General features: G+C 36.3%; 1 protein-coding gene across 1 annotated transcript in view; it reads left to right on the forward strand.

The window, feature by feature from the left end:
• The window catches only part of PTPN4 (protein tyrosine phosphatase non-receptor type 4), a 244,163-nt gene that overhangs the window by 172,504 nt on the left and 54,310 nt on the right, over positions 1 to 17,349 (forward strand). Inside the window, exons 13-14 of the mRNA XM_044669925.1 lie at positions 2,564 to 2,632; positions 16,752 to 16,877. Of these exons, the coding sequence (XP_044525860.1) occupies positions 2,564 to 2,632; positions 16,752 to 16,877 (195 nt within the window). The remainder of the gene's footprint in view (positions 1 to 2,563; positions 2,633 to 16,751; positions 16,878 to 17,349) is intronic.

Here is a 17,349-nt window from a genome sequence, read left to right on the forward strand (position 1 = left end):
TTCAGAGAAAGAACTGTTGGAATCTGAACGCAAATGAGAGCATACTTTAATATTTTTATTTTTACTATTTTATTTTGTCTTTTTTTTTGCAACATGACTAATATGGAAATATGCTTAGTATTACTTCACTTATATAATTCTATATCAAATTACTTGCCTTCTCAAGGAAGGTGGATAGGGGAAGCAGGGGTGAAGGGAGGTTGGAACTAAAAAAAAATTTTTTAAGACATGTTAAAAAGGGAAGAAATAGGGGGCAGCCGGGTAGCTCAGTGGATTGAGAGCCAGACCCTAGAGATGGGAGGTCCTAGGTTCAAATCTGGNTATATATATATATATATATATATAAAGTACCCAGTCTAAGAGAAGACGACCTAATGCAGGTCTTAAATAATTCACTCTCAACAAGCCTCCTGGTCCTAATGTATTTATTGGGGAATTTTGTCAAACTTTTACAGAAGAATTCATTTCTGTACTTCGAATTTATTCTGAAAAATTAAGGAAACAACATACCACATTCTTTTTGTGAGAGTCCTGTTACCTTTTACAGATCTCATACCTAAGCCAGAGAAGACTAAAGCACAGGAGAACCAATTAATATTGATTTTAAATTTTTAAATAGAATCTTATAAAATGAACTACTAAAATTCATATTAAAAAACCATTATGCCCAAACTGGATTTAAAGAAGGAATGCAAGGATAGTCCAACATTAGGAAATCAGCATAACTAATCATGTTACAAATCAGCATATCTAAAACCACATAGTGATATCTCAGTAGAGATAGGGAAAGCCTTTGACAAAGAACCACCCACATATATGCTAACAACCCTACAAAGTATATAGCTTTCTATATTATTAAATATCTTTAAAACCAAAAGCAAGCATGATATGCCAACAGACATAGACTAGAACCTTTCTCAATAAGTACAAAAGTAAATTCTGTTTTGGTCCCTGCTTTGAACTCTTTCTTAGTTTTATCTGTTCATCTAGAGATAATCTAGCCACCTAGAATAATGTAAAGTATCAGCATCAAGTAAAACATTAATTTGAAGTTATTAGATATAACAGTAATCTTAGTTAGAAAATTTCCTGTAGTACCTGATTTCTACAACTTTTCAAACCTCTCCATAACAAATTATTCCAAAAGTAAAACAACTTTAGCTGCCTCCATGGTATAAGAGGCTCAGAATCCAAAGGAAAAGTTGCTTTTTGTGTGTTTTTTTTTAAACATGAACAGAAAACTTTGCAGCTTTTGCTTTTCTTTCTCATATGGATAAACAAAGAGATAATATAATATTTGGTTGTTGGATATATTTATGGTATTTTTTCTGTCGTTTTTTTCCCGAGTTAAGGAAGAACCTTGGTACCAGATTGTACAGGTAAATAAAAAATAGAAAATGGCATATTTTTTGTGCCAGCCAACTATTTTAGGTTACTTTACTTAATAATGTCAGGATCTTCAAAGAGTCTTGCTGCTTTGCTGTTTACAGTTCAGGTGCAGATAATATATTGCCATATATCAGTGATGTCAAAACTTTTAGAGATGGAGTGCTGGGTCCTGACACCACCCCACCCCCTAGACCAATGCCATGCCTGCCCCTCCCTATACACATGCTGAATATGCCCTCCCCCTTATCCCACGTGGGAGGGAGAAAGCACTCCAATTGGGCTGCTGGATGGAGGGGTGGGGTGAAATAAGGAATGTCCTCAGCAAGTATAGAAAGGGGGAGGGGAGTAGCTCAAGCACTCTACTCCCCTCCACCTCTGCAGCCTGTGAGTTGCCTACCTTATCCCCTGTGTGCTCCCATTGGGCTGCTGGGCAGAGGGGTGGGAGGATGTAAAAAAATGTCATTAGGTATGATGGAGAGGAGGAGGGGAGCACCTCTGCCCGAGTCCCTCTGCCTTTCTAGTAATGAACTGAGTGCCCACAGAGAGTGCTCTGCGTGTCATCTTTGGCACTTGTACCATAGGTTCACCATCACTGCCATATATTATCCTAAAATTTAAGGGGGGAACCTCAAGAGTTCCTTACTTACAGATTTTAAGATAACATATAGATTGAATCCATTATTGCTTTAAAATGAAATGCCAGATTTAATTTGCTTAATGTGAAGACATGTTTATATAAAATTTTCATCTTTAATTCTCTCCCACTGGTTTCTGTCTATTGAATTATTGCTTTAAAAGAATAACATTAATATATCCAACAACCCAATACCAGTACAACAAACCAATGGCTTTGTTCATATGTGAAATAAAAATGAAAATTATGGAGGAAATTGCAACTAAAGATACTGCTGTAATTTTTTCTAGCCAGCTACTATTTATGATTCCTTCAGTCCTTGTCACTGAACATCTTACATTAGAACTATTTGTTTTAGCTATATTTATATCTTTATGTTTAGTATGTGACATTCTTTTTATCATATTTTTGTATGAAATCTACTGTTTGGTTAAAAAAAAAAAGAAAAATAGATTTTCGAAGTGGCAGGATTTTCAGCAGAATAGTATTGTGCATAGTTGGTGTCTTTTTTTCATTATTGTATAAATTTGTTTCTTTTAGTGGGAGAACAGAAGTCCAGTCTGTACAATATGGCAAAGAAAAAGCAAATAAAGACAGGGTATTTGCAAGGTAAGATATTGAAAGTTTTACTTATAGAAACATAATTTCTTTTGGCTATTCTAGAAATCTATAAATTTGCAAATATTTATTAAAAATATATTATTCCAAAAGCATTGTGGGAGATTTAAAGAAGTATCCCCTGCCTTCAAAGAACTAAAAATGTAATTGAAAAACTGGGATATCTGTTAAAAAATACATGAGAAATTAAGTAACCAATCATTTAGAGAAAACTACAAGACATTTATGGAGATAGTATGTGATTGTGAAAATAATTATAATGTAATAATTGTTTTAAATGTCCAAAAAGAATTAGGCTGGTTAATCATGGAGGAGAGAAGAGGTGTAGAATTTGAGCCTGTGACTTACGAATGTGACAGATTTCAACTAACTAACAGAAGGGAAGAAACTGTTAAAGTGAAAGAAATAATATTTGCAAAAGTATGGGGCAAGAAATAAAACATACATTGTATATAAACTTTATAGCTCTCTATAAAATGGACACTTGTATTCATCTTATAGGTATTAAAGTACAAACCAAAAATGTTTAGATAAAGGAGTAAGTCTGTTGCAGCATTCAAAATATAAGTTGATGTGCTGTTCACCATGGTATTGAAAAGTAAAAGGACAAATAAAAAAAGACTATGAAGGAATAATCTAAGAAGGCATAGTTATTGAATTGAAGGACAAAGAAATCACAGTTCAGACTATCAACAAGAATTTACTAAATGCCTGATGTGTTTTGGATACTGTGATAAGTCTTAAATATGCAAAGAAAAATGGAAATAGTCCCCAAGCACTCAAGGAGTTTACATTCTAACAGGGAGGATAATGTACGTGTGTGTGTGTGTGTGTGTGTGTGTGTGTGTGTGTGTGTGTGTGTGTGTGTGTGTGTGTGTTTATATTTATATATTTATATATGTATAAAAGCCCAAATGTAAAATATATTTAAAATGTATACAAGATCATTTTGGGAGGGACAGCACCAGCAGTCAGAAGAGAGAAAAGACTTCATGTAGAAAGTGGCACTTGAGCTGGTTCTTGAAAGAAATGAGGGTTTCCAAGAGCCAAATATTAGAAGAGATTGCACTTCAGATATAAGATACCGACAGTAAGCATTTATGAAGCACCTACTAAGTGCTGATCACTATACTAAGAATATCAAGAAAGGCAGCAAAAGGTAGACCCTGCCCTCAGAGCTCACAATCTAAAAGGTCATTGCAAAGATAGTGATGAAACAGGAAGAATCATGTGCAAGGAATATTAGATAGACCAGCATGGCTCTATTATAAAGTTCATGAAGGAAAGTAATATATAAGAAGACTAGAAAGGTAGGAAGGATCTAGGTTTTAAATAAATTTGAGTCAAATAGCAACTTACAGTTTATCCTAGAGGTAATTGGGAATCCTTGGCTGTTTATTTGGGAGCTGTTTGGATGATTGTTTGGATTGGGAAAAGGCTTAAGGTAGGAAGATCCTATAGGCAAGGGAAAGGGAGAGAACAAGCATTTCTTGAGAGCCTACTGTGTGTTTCGTACTTTCTGCAGAAATTATCACAGTTGATCTTCACACAATCCTGTGGGGTAGATGCTATTATTATCTCCACTTTATAGTAGCAGAAAGTGAATCAGAGGTTAAAATGACTTGCCCATGTCTCACAACCAGTAGGTTCTGAGACTGGATTTGAACTTAGATCTTCCTAACCCCAGATTTTAGGGCTTTCTCCATTGTACCACATAGCTGACACAGTAGTCATTATTCTACTCCATGGTTGTTGAGAACTTGAACTGTAGTGTTAGCTGTGTGAATGGAAAGAAGGGGACAGATTTGAGAAATATTGTAGAGAGAGACAAGATTTGGTAGTTTATGTCGGATGAGATTAACACTGAGGTTATGAACCTAGGTGACTGGAAGGATTCTGATGCTGTGACTGCTATAGTAGAGGTGGGTTTTAAGGAAAAGATAATAATTTCTCTTTTGAATTTGTTAACTTTTAAATGATTTTGAGATTCCAAAGATGGTTTTGAGGTAATTATTCTGGAGAAATGGAACAATAATTGCACCATTAATAGAAATGAAGTCAATCAGAGAAGCCAGTTGGAAGTTGGAAGATGATGTGAACGATGAAACATTAAATATTTGGTGATGTTTCAGAGACCTTTTAATAGAATAGAAGAAGCAGAAGCCATGTTTTAGGATTTGGGGGAGAGTAAGAAGAAAAGAAGTAGAAACAGTATATAGAGTACACATTTAATAAGTTTGCCAGTGGAAGTAAGAAAAGAAATAAGATGGAATATATTAACTATGGAAAGGAATGTAAATACCTCTTCTGCATTCAGGAGGAAAGAGAGAATAAGATAAACATTAGAGCTTATGTTTATTGGTAGAAGAGGAGCTTAATAGGATATAACTGTCATCTTAGCAAAGTGGGAGGTGTGATTATTTGCTGAGAAAAGGGTAGAAGTGAAGATAGAAAAGTAGTATTATATATTACAGTTAAAAGTGTGCTTGGAGGGGGCATCTGGGTAGCTCAGTGAATTGAGAGCCAGGCCTAGAGACAGGAGGTCCTAGTTTCAAATCTGGCCTCAGACACTTCCCATTTGTGTGACCCTGGGCAAGTCACTTGACCCCCCCCTCCTTGCTTAGCCCTTACCACTCTTCTGCCTTGGAGCCAATACACAGTATTGACTCCAAGACAGAAGGTAAGGGTTTTATAAAAAAAAAAAGGGGGTGCTTGGTTATATTTAGAAGTTGGAGGTCATGGCATCTCTTAGATATTAATTGTCTGAGGTTCAAATCAAACTTAAGTCTTCTGACTGCAGAACACACTCCTCTGTGCCTTGCTGCAGCAAATTAAGTTTGCTGCCAACCTAGTATATATTAGTATAATCAACAAGAGATTAATAGGTCTATTTCTGAGAAGCAGTGAGGGGATCAGTTAAAATGAGATCTCATGTTCGTAGTGAATCAAATCCTTGGTTCAGTGACTTTGTCAAGCACTTCTCTGTAACCTAGCAGTCATAAGGGAAAAAAGGGAGAGTAGGACTGTTTAGAGCTGGGATTTACTCCCATAGACTTGGAAGTGCACTGTTTTTGCTCATTATGGTGACAATAAAATGATATTTTAAAGTACTTTAGACTTAGATATAACCATGTATGGTAAATATTTTCCAGAATTTATAGAATTAATATTATATGGTTTGGCAAAATTTATTTTTCTGTTCTCATGCACTAGGCAGAAAGAATTTTATTATTTGCCTGCATGTTCCAAGCCCTCAATAAGTACTTATTAAATTGGAAGTTAGAAACCTAAATAATTCATTGTGTTGGCATTTAGTAGGGAGAAGGGGAGTAGATTTTCTTTTTAGAAATTATGTCATGTCTTCTTTAAAAGAAAATGAAAAAAAGATCTACCCAGTATCAAACACTGTTCTAAGCCAAAGAGAGAGGCGGAGACAGAGAGACCAACAGAAAGGTAGCTCCTGCCCGTAAGGAGCTTATATTCTAGGAGGGAAAATTTCACACTTAGAGAAGTGGGAGGCCAAGGCAACTTGAATTGGGAAATTTAGGTATGGTAATTTGTTCCATAATGTGATTAATCTAAGTATTTAAAGTCTTACTTTAATGGAAAGATGCAATAAAGGCTTTTGCCCTTGCAAAAGTTAACTGAAAACTTCTGACAATTAAGCCTTAGAATCCTGACAGAAAAGGCAGTTGGTTCTGGAGGCTTGAGAAGAGCGGAAGGACCAACTGGAGCTCTGCCTTTGGCTCTTGGCTTTGCTTTTGGCCTGTGCCTTGTCTCGGGACAATTTGAACTTAGCTAATTTTCTCTGAACCTCTCCCTGACCTTCTCCATACTATTCCCCTGTTACCTTTCCTGTTTTCCTGTGGGCTCTGGGAGGAAGGGTGGCTTTGGGGTTTTAGTGAATAGACTTTGTGGGTTTAGTTTCCCCATAGGCAAGTAGGACATCCTTGAATCAAACTATCCCTTACTTTATTGATTTAGTATATCCTCTACTTTAAAAGCAGCCAAATCTTTCCTGGTTGAGAGAACAGGTTCTCTCTCAGTCTAACCCATTCCTATGACCCTCCCCCATCTTGAGTTTCTCCCTAGCAGCTATCAGAAACCCCAAACCCTTCTCTCCCTCTGACTAACCCTGAACATTAATAAATCCTCTTGTTACCTAATCAAACCCTCTGGTGAATCATTGTGTTGAAGGATTAGGCAAGGGTTGTAAGGGAAGGAATTATTCTCTTTATTTCCTGAGGGAACTGGAGGCATCCATCTTGGGAGGAAGTAGTTGCCCAACACTTCCTTCTAAACCCCTTCAGTTTTATTGACAGGGAGGAATCTTGCGACTCCTCCTTTGAGGACTTGAGAAACTGACAAGAAAGCCCTCAAGTCAGATTCAAACCATTTCTGACTGGTCCTATTCCTTGTGTCTGTAGAAGTACCTTTCCTGCCTGGAAGGGTTCAGCCTATTTCCCCCCAGTGTCCTCTGTCTCTAGCCTGAGTGTCTAGTCTATGGTAGCTGCCTCTCCTGAATACCTCACAGGTACCCTTACCATCCAAATACCACCTTGTTCATTCCTCCCTAAACTTAGCCATCCCTTCCATTCCTCTCCTACTACCTCAATCACCTTCATTTCTTCCTTTAACCCAAAGATTCACAAGGTCACCTTACATTTCTCCATAACATTTCTCATTGTGAATTAAAGGTGATTGGCCCCAGTTTAATTCATAAATGGCATAGAACTATGGCTTTATGTCAGTGGACTAATTAGGTTTGCTACTGTGAGGGGGGAGTGAAGGGAGGAAGGTAGGAGGATAGGATGGATGGGAGAAAGGAGAGAGGAAGGGGAAAGAAAGGGAAACAAAGGTGGAGGTCCCCAGCCCAGGCAGGGGGGAATTGATCAGAGCCCTTCAGGGGCTCAGATCTCAAATAAAAGATCAGAGAGCAACTCAAGGGTTTGAATAGCTAGGTTTTATTTTAATTTGAAAGGGAAAGGTCTAGGGAAAACTAGGAGGTAGGAAGAAAGGGGAAAAGGCACCAAGAGAGAGATCAGGGTTCAGCCTCCAGCTGGGGAGAGGGGAGGGAGGGAGGGAGGAAGGGCAGAAAACAAACTTCAGGGGAAGTTGTAGCAGGGATCTCTGGGAGATGTAGTCTTCCAGGGCTTTACATTAATTCCAAAAGACACACTACCAAATGCTAACATAAATGAGCTCACTACATTAACCTGTGTCAGCAAAACAGTTCAGTTGAGCCTATGATTTTTTTTTTAAAGCATTAGTTCCAAGGCAGAAGAGCAAGAAGGGCTAGGAAGTCTCTGAGATCAGATTTGAACCCAGGACCTGCCATATCCAGCCTTGGCCCTCTTTCCAATGAGCCACCTAGATGCCTCTGAGCCTGATTTTTTGAGCAGTTTGCTAAATATGTTTCTGCTATTCTAACCTATTTCTCACAAAACACTAAATGTTATTTATCCTAAATTCTAAATTCTGTTAAGGGTATGTATACTTCAACTTTCTGTAATACTTGTTAAAATCATTTGTAATCTATAATTGTAAAGTCTATGAATTAAAAATTAGTAAGGACTTTAGCCTTCCTATAGTTGATACAGGTTTTAGATTGAAATAATTTTTTTAACCCATAACTGAGGTTTAGTATAAGAGGCATTTTGTCATAGGAGATTGATTATTGCACATAAAGTTTTGTACTTTTCTGAGTATTTAGAGGAAGTGTATACTCTTTTTACATAATTCATTTTTATTGACCTAAATTAAAGATTTGACTATAATAACTCCCCTTCCCACCCACCCCCGTTTTGAAACTAAAGAGCACTTCCATTGCTTTTTTTTGTAACTGAACCAGTACCAGTACCCTAGTCCACTGAAATAGATGTTATGAGCCCCCAGTGGAGGATGGACCTTATAGAACTTTAAAATAGTTTGATGTTTTATCTGCTTACAAATAAAAGAATAAGATTTTTCTTACATTTTTCTTCTGTTAAAATATGTTCTTTTAACATAAATAAATTACCTTTTTATCAGTCAGCAAGTATTTATTAACTGCTTGCCAGGTTCCATGTATATACAAAAACAAATATGCAATACCGGCTCCAAGAAACATTTTGGGGGGGGGGCAACAACAAATAGACATAAGACAGATATTGATGTTGATTAGTTAGAGATATTCAGACCTAATCTCTCACCTGTATCATTAGCTGCCTCTTGGACATCTTGAATTGGATATTCTGTAGACATCCTAACTCAGCAGGTCCAAAATGAAACTCAGCTTTTTAACATCAAACTTTTCCCCCTCATCTTCCAAATTTTCTGATTAATGTACAGAGCATCATCATCTTTCCAGTCATTCAAGCTCCTAACTTTAGTGTCATTCCTTTTGGGGGGGGAGGGCAAAGCAAATCATTTATTATTTATTAAAAAGTTAAATTTGAAATACCATTGGCAATTTTGATGACCAGAATAGTGTTACCTTAGCTCTTTTAAATACATAAAAATTATTCTATTTTTAGCAGGTTCTATTTTGCATGGCCTCATTCTTTAGTATCATTCCTGCTTCCTCTCTCTCACTTATCCTCATGTATTTAATCTGTTATCCAATCTTAACTTGTTTCTCCTTCTCTCTACTCACAAAGCCACACCCTCTGTACTGTAAAAGTGAAATTTGGGAAATGCCGTAATAAGTATATATATTTTCTGTGGACACGTGGAAATTATCAAACTACATTTCCCGTGGTCCAACAGGTTTCCGTTTCCAGTTCTTTGGGCGTGGGGACGCCTACGTCTCCACGCAGAGAAGAGTTTTAAATCTCCTGGGTTAGGGGGGAATGGCCTCTTGGCCAGCAGACTTGGGAGGAGATAGGAGACAATTATGGCTAGGCGGCAAGTTTTGAATGCTTACAAGTGCGTGGTCTAATAACTTTATCAGCATGGCTTTAATTAAAATACTAATTTATATTATTATAGCAGCCTTTATCATTTTTTATCCTAATAGTACAAACCCTCATTACCTCTGACTGGACTACCAAAATAGCTTTCTCACTAGTCTACTTCTTTCTCTTCCAAAAAATGATTAATATGGGAAAATGTTTTATATGATAATAGTACATGTAACATCTATATCTGATTGTGAAAGAATTTGAGATTCAAAATTCTTCTGAAAATATTGGAAACTGTTTTTACATGTAATGGGAAAGGGTTAAAATAAATTTTTTTAAAGTGAAGCCAAATGACAAAAATAAAGAAATAAAGGATACCTGACAGAGAGGCAACAGGTGTTAAAAGATATAGAGGAGATGGCATTTAAGTAGAGCTTTGAAGAAACTAGGGATTCTCTGGAATAGAAGAGGGGACAGAAGGACTTTGCAGGCTTGGAGACAATTTATGCAGAGGCACAGGGATATTAGATGGAATGTCACATGTGAGAAAAAGTAGTAAAGTGGACTGGACCAAAGAATGTAAAAAAGAGTTATATATTAAAAGGTTAAAGTAAGTTTAGGGCTTGCTTTTGAAGGATTTTAAAAGTCAAACAAAAAATATTTTATTCTAGATGTAGTAAGGAGCCTTTGGAGTTTATTGAATTGGAGAGTGGCATAGTAAGAATTATCCTTTAGCAATATCACTTTGACACCTGTATGGAGGATGGATTAGAGAGGAGAGGAGCAGGAAGACCAATTAGACTCCTGCCAAGTAGAGATGAGAAATAATCAGGTTAGTAGAGAGAGAAGAGAGCCATATGCATGAGATAATGTGGAGGTAGTAGCAGGATGCCTTGTGGCACTTTTTTTAAGAGTAGTGGAAGAGTGGACTGCATATATATTTTACAGAATGTATACTTTACCTATGTAACAGCAATAAAAATGATGTCATTTTTAAATCAATATATTGGCTTTGTAGTATTCTTCTTTTCAGCTTTGATTATGCATCTTTGTTACATATGCTATTGCTGTTGATGCTGCAATAATCTATCTGATTAGTTACTACATTCAGTTCTCTTCCACTACTTCTGAAGTATCATAGGTCAGCCTGATCCAGACAGCTAGGTGGCTAAATGGTTAGAGAACCAGGCCTGGCAATGGCAGGTCCTAGGTTCAGATATGGCCTCAGATACTTCCTAGCTATGTGGCTGGGCAAGTCACTCAAACTCAGACTGCATTTCCTTACCACTCTTTTGCTTTGAAACTGATACTTAGTTTTAATTCTAAAACAGAGAAAGTAAGGGTTAAAAAAAAAGTCAGCCTAATCACTAGGAAAATTCTAGGACTCATGTCTTCTCAGATTTGGAATGCCCTTCTCATTGCCACGTTAAAAAAGGTGAAATCCTTTTTAAAGAAATTGTTCTCATTCTTCATTGCCTAACTCAAATGTCAGTATAAATAAAGTCTTCTATACACCCAACCAGAAGTAATTTCTCTCCTCTGAGCTCTCATTGTATTCTATTTATACTTTTATTATTCACTTCGCACATTCTGTTTTGCATTATAATCATTTGTATGTGTGTGACATTTCACATTTCTCTTTACTAAAAGTTTCTAAAGACAGAGATTACATTTTTTTTTTCATTGTAAAAACTCTAAAGTGCCTCCCTAGCATACTAGGTACATACATAGTAGGTACTCAATAAATATTAATTAACAGAATTGTATAAAAGACAAAATTGGAGAAATGTACCATGTCATGACTTGCTTTTGAAAATTCTTTGAGTCTCAAAACATATGCATCAAATGATATTGTCTACAAAATACTTGGAATATATTTCCTTATAAGTAAAGTCATTTTAAATCACAAGTTATCATAAATGTACAAGTATTTTTAAAAATTATTATTTATTTGGAACTTCCTCAATGGGCATTGCTGGTTTTGTAGTCACTGAATAAAATAGTTCACCTTTAACTTGGCAGATTTTTTATAACCAAAATAAATCAAATTCAATGTACTACCAGTACAGATCAAAATCCATTAGAGTAAGTTCTAGGGGACTGTCCTAGTTATTTAATTGTGCTATAATATATTTGCCTTGAGCCCCACTTGAAATAGTAGGCCATTAGCTAAAGGCTAGAAATCTTTTTAAATAGATTTTTTGTTGCAATGTAGGACTCAAATTGTCTTAATTAGGATCCATTATTTAAGACAATGACACTTGGTCCTTAACTTCTCTTCTTGTAAACTTTCTATGAAATAACTTAATCTAATGAAATGATTGTACCTGCAAGAATACACCATAGCTTTAACTATTGCTAAATTAATTTATTTCACTAAAGTATTGACAAGATGTAGAACCCTTATCTGACTGATATATTTATCTACTGATATTCCAAAAGTCTAGAATGAATTTTCTGCTTAATATTTTCTGTAAAATAAAGAGTAATTTTCAACAATAATTAGGCAAGTATATTCTACTTCACTTGTTTTTTGCTTTATAGCTTCCTAGAAATATTTCAAGCCTTGTTCAGTATATTTTGTTGTCTGAAGAAAGAGAAAAAGAATATACCCGTACAGCAGAAAAAGAATGCCATGGTCAGAAAATAGTTCTTACCACACTGCAAAGTCACAGATACAATGTGGTATTTTTTTCTCTGAAATTTCCACACATAACAGGAAATATAGACAGCAAACTTGAGAGGGTGGGTCCCTGAGGTTAAAACTGTTAATAAAATAAATGCCTGAAATTTACTTTTCATGCAAAAGAGTTCATATTATGTTTAAGATAGTAACAGCAACAAGGAATCTTGATTCTCTTAGTATACATAAGGTGAGTTTGTTTTGTTTTCCTTCAGGTGAATCTTTTAACCTTCAAAGGAGAAAAAAGCTAATTCTTTTAACTACTGCCTAGAAATTGAATGATATTATGGAGTTCAATTAGTAGATCCTTAATTTATCACTAAATGTCTGGATTGAGATAAGGAATTGATTTTATGCATTTTAAATGGAGACCAAGTATAAAAGATTTTCTCAAGAAGTTTAGCCATAATGGGGAGGGGGGGAGCGGGGAGAAAGATGATGGCTATTGGAAATGGTTGAATTAAGAGTTTAAGGATTGTGAGAGAAATGGGTGTTTTTGTAGGCAGGTGTAGAGACTAAAGAATAGTGAAAGGATAGTTGAGAGAAGTAATTTATTGGAGAACATGGAATGGAATATAGTTGATCGTGCATATAGAGGTGTTTTATCAAGACTATATTTAGGTTTAGGAGGAATAAAGTGTGGGTAGAGACAGAAAGGATAAAAGGCTATAGAATTTATATAGGAAATTTGGAGTTTTTAAGGAAATTAAATACTTAAGGAGATACTAAGATCAAGAGTGTGACTGTCCTATTTTGTATCTTGAGTGAAGTGTATAAGTAACTAATGGGAGTTGAGTAGATTAAGGATTTGGGAGTTTAGAGTTGTGAGGAAGAATATTGTGGTTGAAGAGACAGTAACAAGGATCTACAGTGATAGAGTGAATTTAAAAGAGAAAAGGTTCGTAATTTAGAATCTGTGTGATTGGGGAACAGAAAATATTTTGACTCCCACTTTGGGACCAGAGAGTTGAGGTATGAAAGAAAGTACAGCCAGTATTGGAAAATATTTTCTAGGGGGAAAGTTTCTGCGAGTTGCAGAAGATGAAGGGATGAAGTATTCAAATTAAGGGAAATTTTAAAATTTTGAACACAGTGGAAGGGATGAGCATATATAAGGTGGGACATTCAGAGGAGTAAGGTTAATTAGGTTGAAGGGCGCATAGGCATTTGCTGGGGGAAGGGAGATGGTTTATTCTTATGGAACTTTTATTTAACTGGAATTGAAAGGATAAGATAGAATGAAAATTTGCTAAACGTTTCCTCCCCAGTACACACACATACTCTCTTTTGGGTCTGAGAGACTGTGTGGTCGGCCAAATGCATAAACTCCTGGAAAGGCTTGTACCTCATTAGCTAATGCCTTATTTACCAATTTACTTAAAAGAAATGCACAGAAATGAGATCTGGGATGAATGAGGTGGAAGGAGAGGGAATAAAGGAGGAGAAGCTTGTCCGGAGAAAAGAAAGGGTCATTGATGGGAGAAATAGGAAATTGCCAATGATAAAATTTGCCATTTCAACTCTTTCCATAACTTAGGAACTGTTTGTCAATGCCTGAGAATAACCTGAGCTGACTCCTGCCACGGAACAGTGATTCCCAATCTCTAGAGCTGCAGTTCTTAACCTTTTGTTGAATGTCATGAACTCCTTTGGCAATTTGACGAACATGGTCCCCTTCTCAGAATTTTTTCAATATATAATTACAAAGGAAATAATTACATATACATTATCAAAATATAATTTTTAAGAACACAAGTTTACAGACCCAGATTAAGAGTGCTCCATGAGGGCAGCTGGGTAGCTCAGTGGGGCAGCTGGGTAGCTCAGTGGAGTGAGAGTCAGGCCTAGAGACAGGAGGTCCTAGGTTCAAACCCGGCCTCAGCCACTTCCCAGCTGTGTGACCCTGGGCAAGTCACTTGACCCCCATTGCCCACCCTTACCAATCTTCCACCTATGAGACAATACACCGAAGTACAAGGGTTTAAAAAAATATATATTAAAAAAAAAAAAGTGCTCCATGATATGACCTATTATTTGAAAGGTTGGCACAGAATTGTCAAAATAAATCTTATATTTAAGAGGTACATGGCAAAGCTTTTGATAGAAAGTAAAATTTTATAAGCAGAACCAGAATATTATACACAGTAACTGTAACATTGTGGGATGATCAAATGTAATAGATTTTTTTGTTGTTACTTCTTTGTTACTAATAACAATGCAATAATCCAGGACAATTCTGAAGGATTTATGAGAAAGAATGCTATCTTCCCTCCAGAGCAAATTGTTGGAGTAGAAATGCGGAAGAAAACTTATGATTTATCGCTTGTTTATATGGATATATGATTTGGGGTTTTGGTTTTAAAAGATTATTCTATCACAAAAATGAATAATATGGAAATGGGTTTTGAGGGATAAAAATGTATAGCCCAGTGGAATTGTTTTTCAACTCCGGGAGAGGGGAGGGAAGAAGAGAGGGAGACAACATAAATCATGTAACCATGGAAAAAAATATTTAAAAGTGCAATATGATAAGCCTAAAAAAAAATTAAAAGAAAGGAGAATTTTAGTTGAGCCAGGAGTTTGAAGTTAGAAGAGAGAGAATTCCAGGGAGACAAACAGTGAAAGTATAGTAAGTAGGGAGGTGATGCTTCTTCTTTCAGGAACAGTATGGAGATCATATTCACAGGATTGTAGAATTTTTGAAGGGAAATAATGTACACAAAGACTGGAAAGAGAGAAAAGACCCTGGTTATGAAGGAATATAAAAGCTAAACAGGATTTTAGATTTATCCTGGAGTAATAGGAAATCACAGTTTTTTATGGCATAGGGGAATGGCATGATTAGACTCGTACTTTTGGAAGATCACTTTGACATCTGAGTCAAATATGGAGTGGGGAAAAATGATCCGGAGACCAACCACCAGGCTCTTGGAGTTGTCTGGGCCAGGGTAAGTGTTAAAGGAAAGAAGGCACTATGTATGAGATATTGTGAAAGTAGAAGTGACAGGATCTGGCAAAAGAATGGGTACAGAAGTGTGAGAGAGAGTGATGAGTTAAGTGAATGGCCTTAGTGAATGGAAAGATGGTAGTGCCCTCAACTGTAATAGGGAAGAGAGAAAGAATTTCGGAGGGAAATGAGTTCAATTTTGAATATGTCAATTTTTTAAATGTCTAAAAAACATCCAGTTTTAAAATGTTAGATAGGTGAGACTAGAAATCAAGGAGGAGGTTGGGGCTGGATAAATAGATCTGAGCATCATCTATATTGGAAACAATTATTAAATCTATAAGAACAAATGAAATCACCAGGCAAAATAGTATATGGAAAGAAGAGAAGGCAGTCTAAGACTGAGCCTTGGGAAACATCTGCAGTCAGAAGACCATGATATAGATGATGATCCAAAAAAGCTAGGAGGAGAGTCAAGACAGATCATTGTTACAAGAGAAGTGGGTGATTTGACAGTATTGAAGGCTGCAGAGAGGTTAAGAAGGATGAAGACTGAGAAAAAGGCCATTAGATTTGCTGTTAAATGTTCATTAATAACTTTATAGAAAGTTGTTTCTCTTGAATGTTTAGCATGTGTTCAGAAGGCAGTCTAAAGAGTATTAATAAGTGAGAGAAAAGAAAGCGAAGGCACCAATTGTAGATAACCTTCTCACTAATTGGGATGGCAGAAATCAAGTGAAATTTTTTGAGGATAGATGAAACCTGGATGTCTTTGGAGGCAGCAAGGAAATATCCAGTAAGCAAGGAGTGATGAAAGGAGGTCATTTGCACATGTAGAAGTTTGCCTTGGCAAGTAGAAGGACCACTTCTTCATAGAGATGGGGGGAAAAGGAGAGTGTAGGAGAAGACATCTGATTGGTGTGAGAAGCAGATGGGAAAAGAAGATCCTAAAAGAATATTTTTGAGTAAAATATGAGAAAGGTTTCTCAGCTGAGAAGGTAATGGGAGAATCTGCCAGAGATGGTTTAAGGAGAGATGAAAAAGATTTGGAAAAGCCTTTTTGGTTAATGGAATAGGAGTCAATAATGGAGGTGTAAAAGGATTACCCTATCCCAATGAGGGCCAAGTTATAATTATTTAACCTAAATTTGTAGTGGACTCAGTTTACATAGTTTCATGATTTTCTTCAGTTTCATTTATCTGCACATGAATAGGAATGAAGGAAGAAGATGATAAAGAGTAACTGAAGACTAAGGCAAGACTAATAATAGGATAAAGGGCAGGGAACTCTAGAGAAAAGGATAATGTAGAGTTGAATTGGTTTACCAAGGTTCAGGATGAGGAAGAGAGGAGAATGTAGCCAGTGCAAAGTGACAGTATGGGAAAGAACTGGGGCTGGGGGGGTGGGGAGGAGGATGATAAGATGTCACAATGAGGACAGAGAACACTGAAAAATACTGAAAACATTCATTTCTTGCATGTAATTACTTCCGGAGAATGTTTCATTCTCCTGAAAGAAATACTATGATTTCATTTAAGATTTGGGTAGATAGTTAGGTCCTATTTTATAATTTTAGCCATTTCCTATTATTTCTGCAGATCCCCAAGTAAACCTTTGGCACGGAAATTGATGGATTGGGAAGTAGTGAGTAGAAATTCATTGTCTGATGAAAGATTAGAAACACAAAGTTTACCATCACGCTCTCCACCTGGAACACCAAATCAGTAAGTAAAACACGACCTCAGGTTTACATTAGTACAGACCTCTTAATATTAATCTTCAGTGCTATCCATCTCCCAAAGTACAATGTAGGACTACAATTTTAGCTTATCATACAGCATATTTATTGTCGCATACATCATCTGCTCTAGCTCAATAGTTCCCATTATATCATGAATAGGTAAAAAGGTGTCTTACCCTTCCCCAGATAGTTTATACTATGAATGACCAACTACGTACCACTAGATCCCAAAGCCTTACTTGGTATAACACCAAGTGAGTTGCTAGTGTCATGCTCTTTGTATCCTAAAGAAAGGGAATCAGCTGCAGCTCTCATTATCAGTACTACTGCCCCAGCTCAAAAGTGATCTTATAATTTCAGAATAAAGGCTCTCTTTTAAAAAAGTTCAGGAACTCTGACTTAGATCCTCAAAGTTATTGCAGCTTCTCACTGTTTCCATTATTACACACTTTCTA

Source organism: Gracilinanus agilis, chromosome 3 (genome assembly GCF_016433145.1).
Source record: "Gracilinanus agilis isolate LMUSP501 chromosome 3, AgileGrace, whole genome shotgun sequence".
Classification (NCBI taxonomy): Eukaryota; Metazoa; Chordata; class Mammalia; order Didelphimorphia; family Didelphidae; genus Gracilinanus; species Gracilinanus agilis.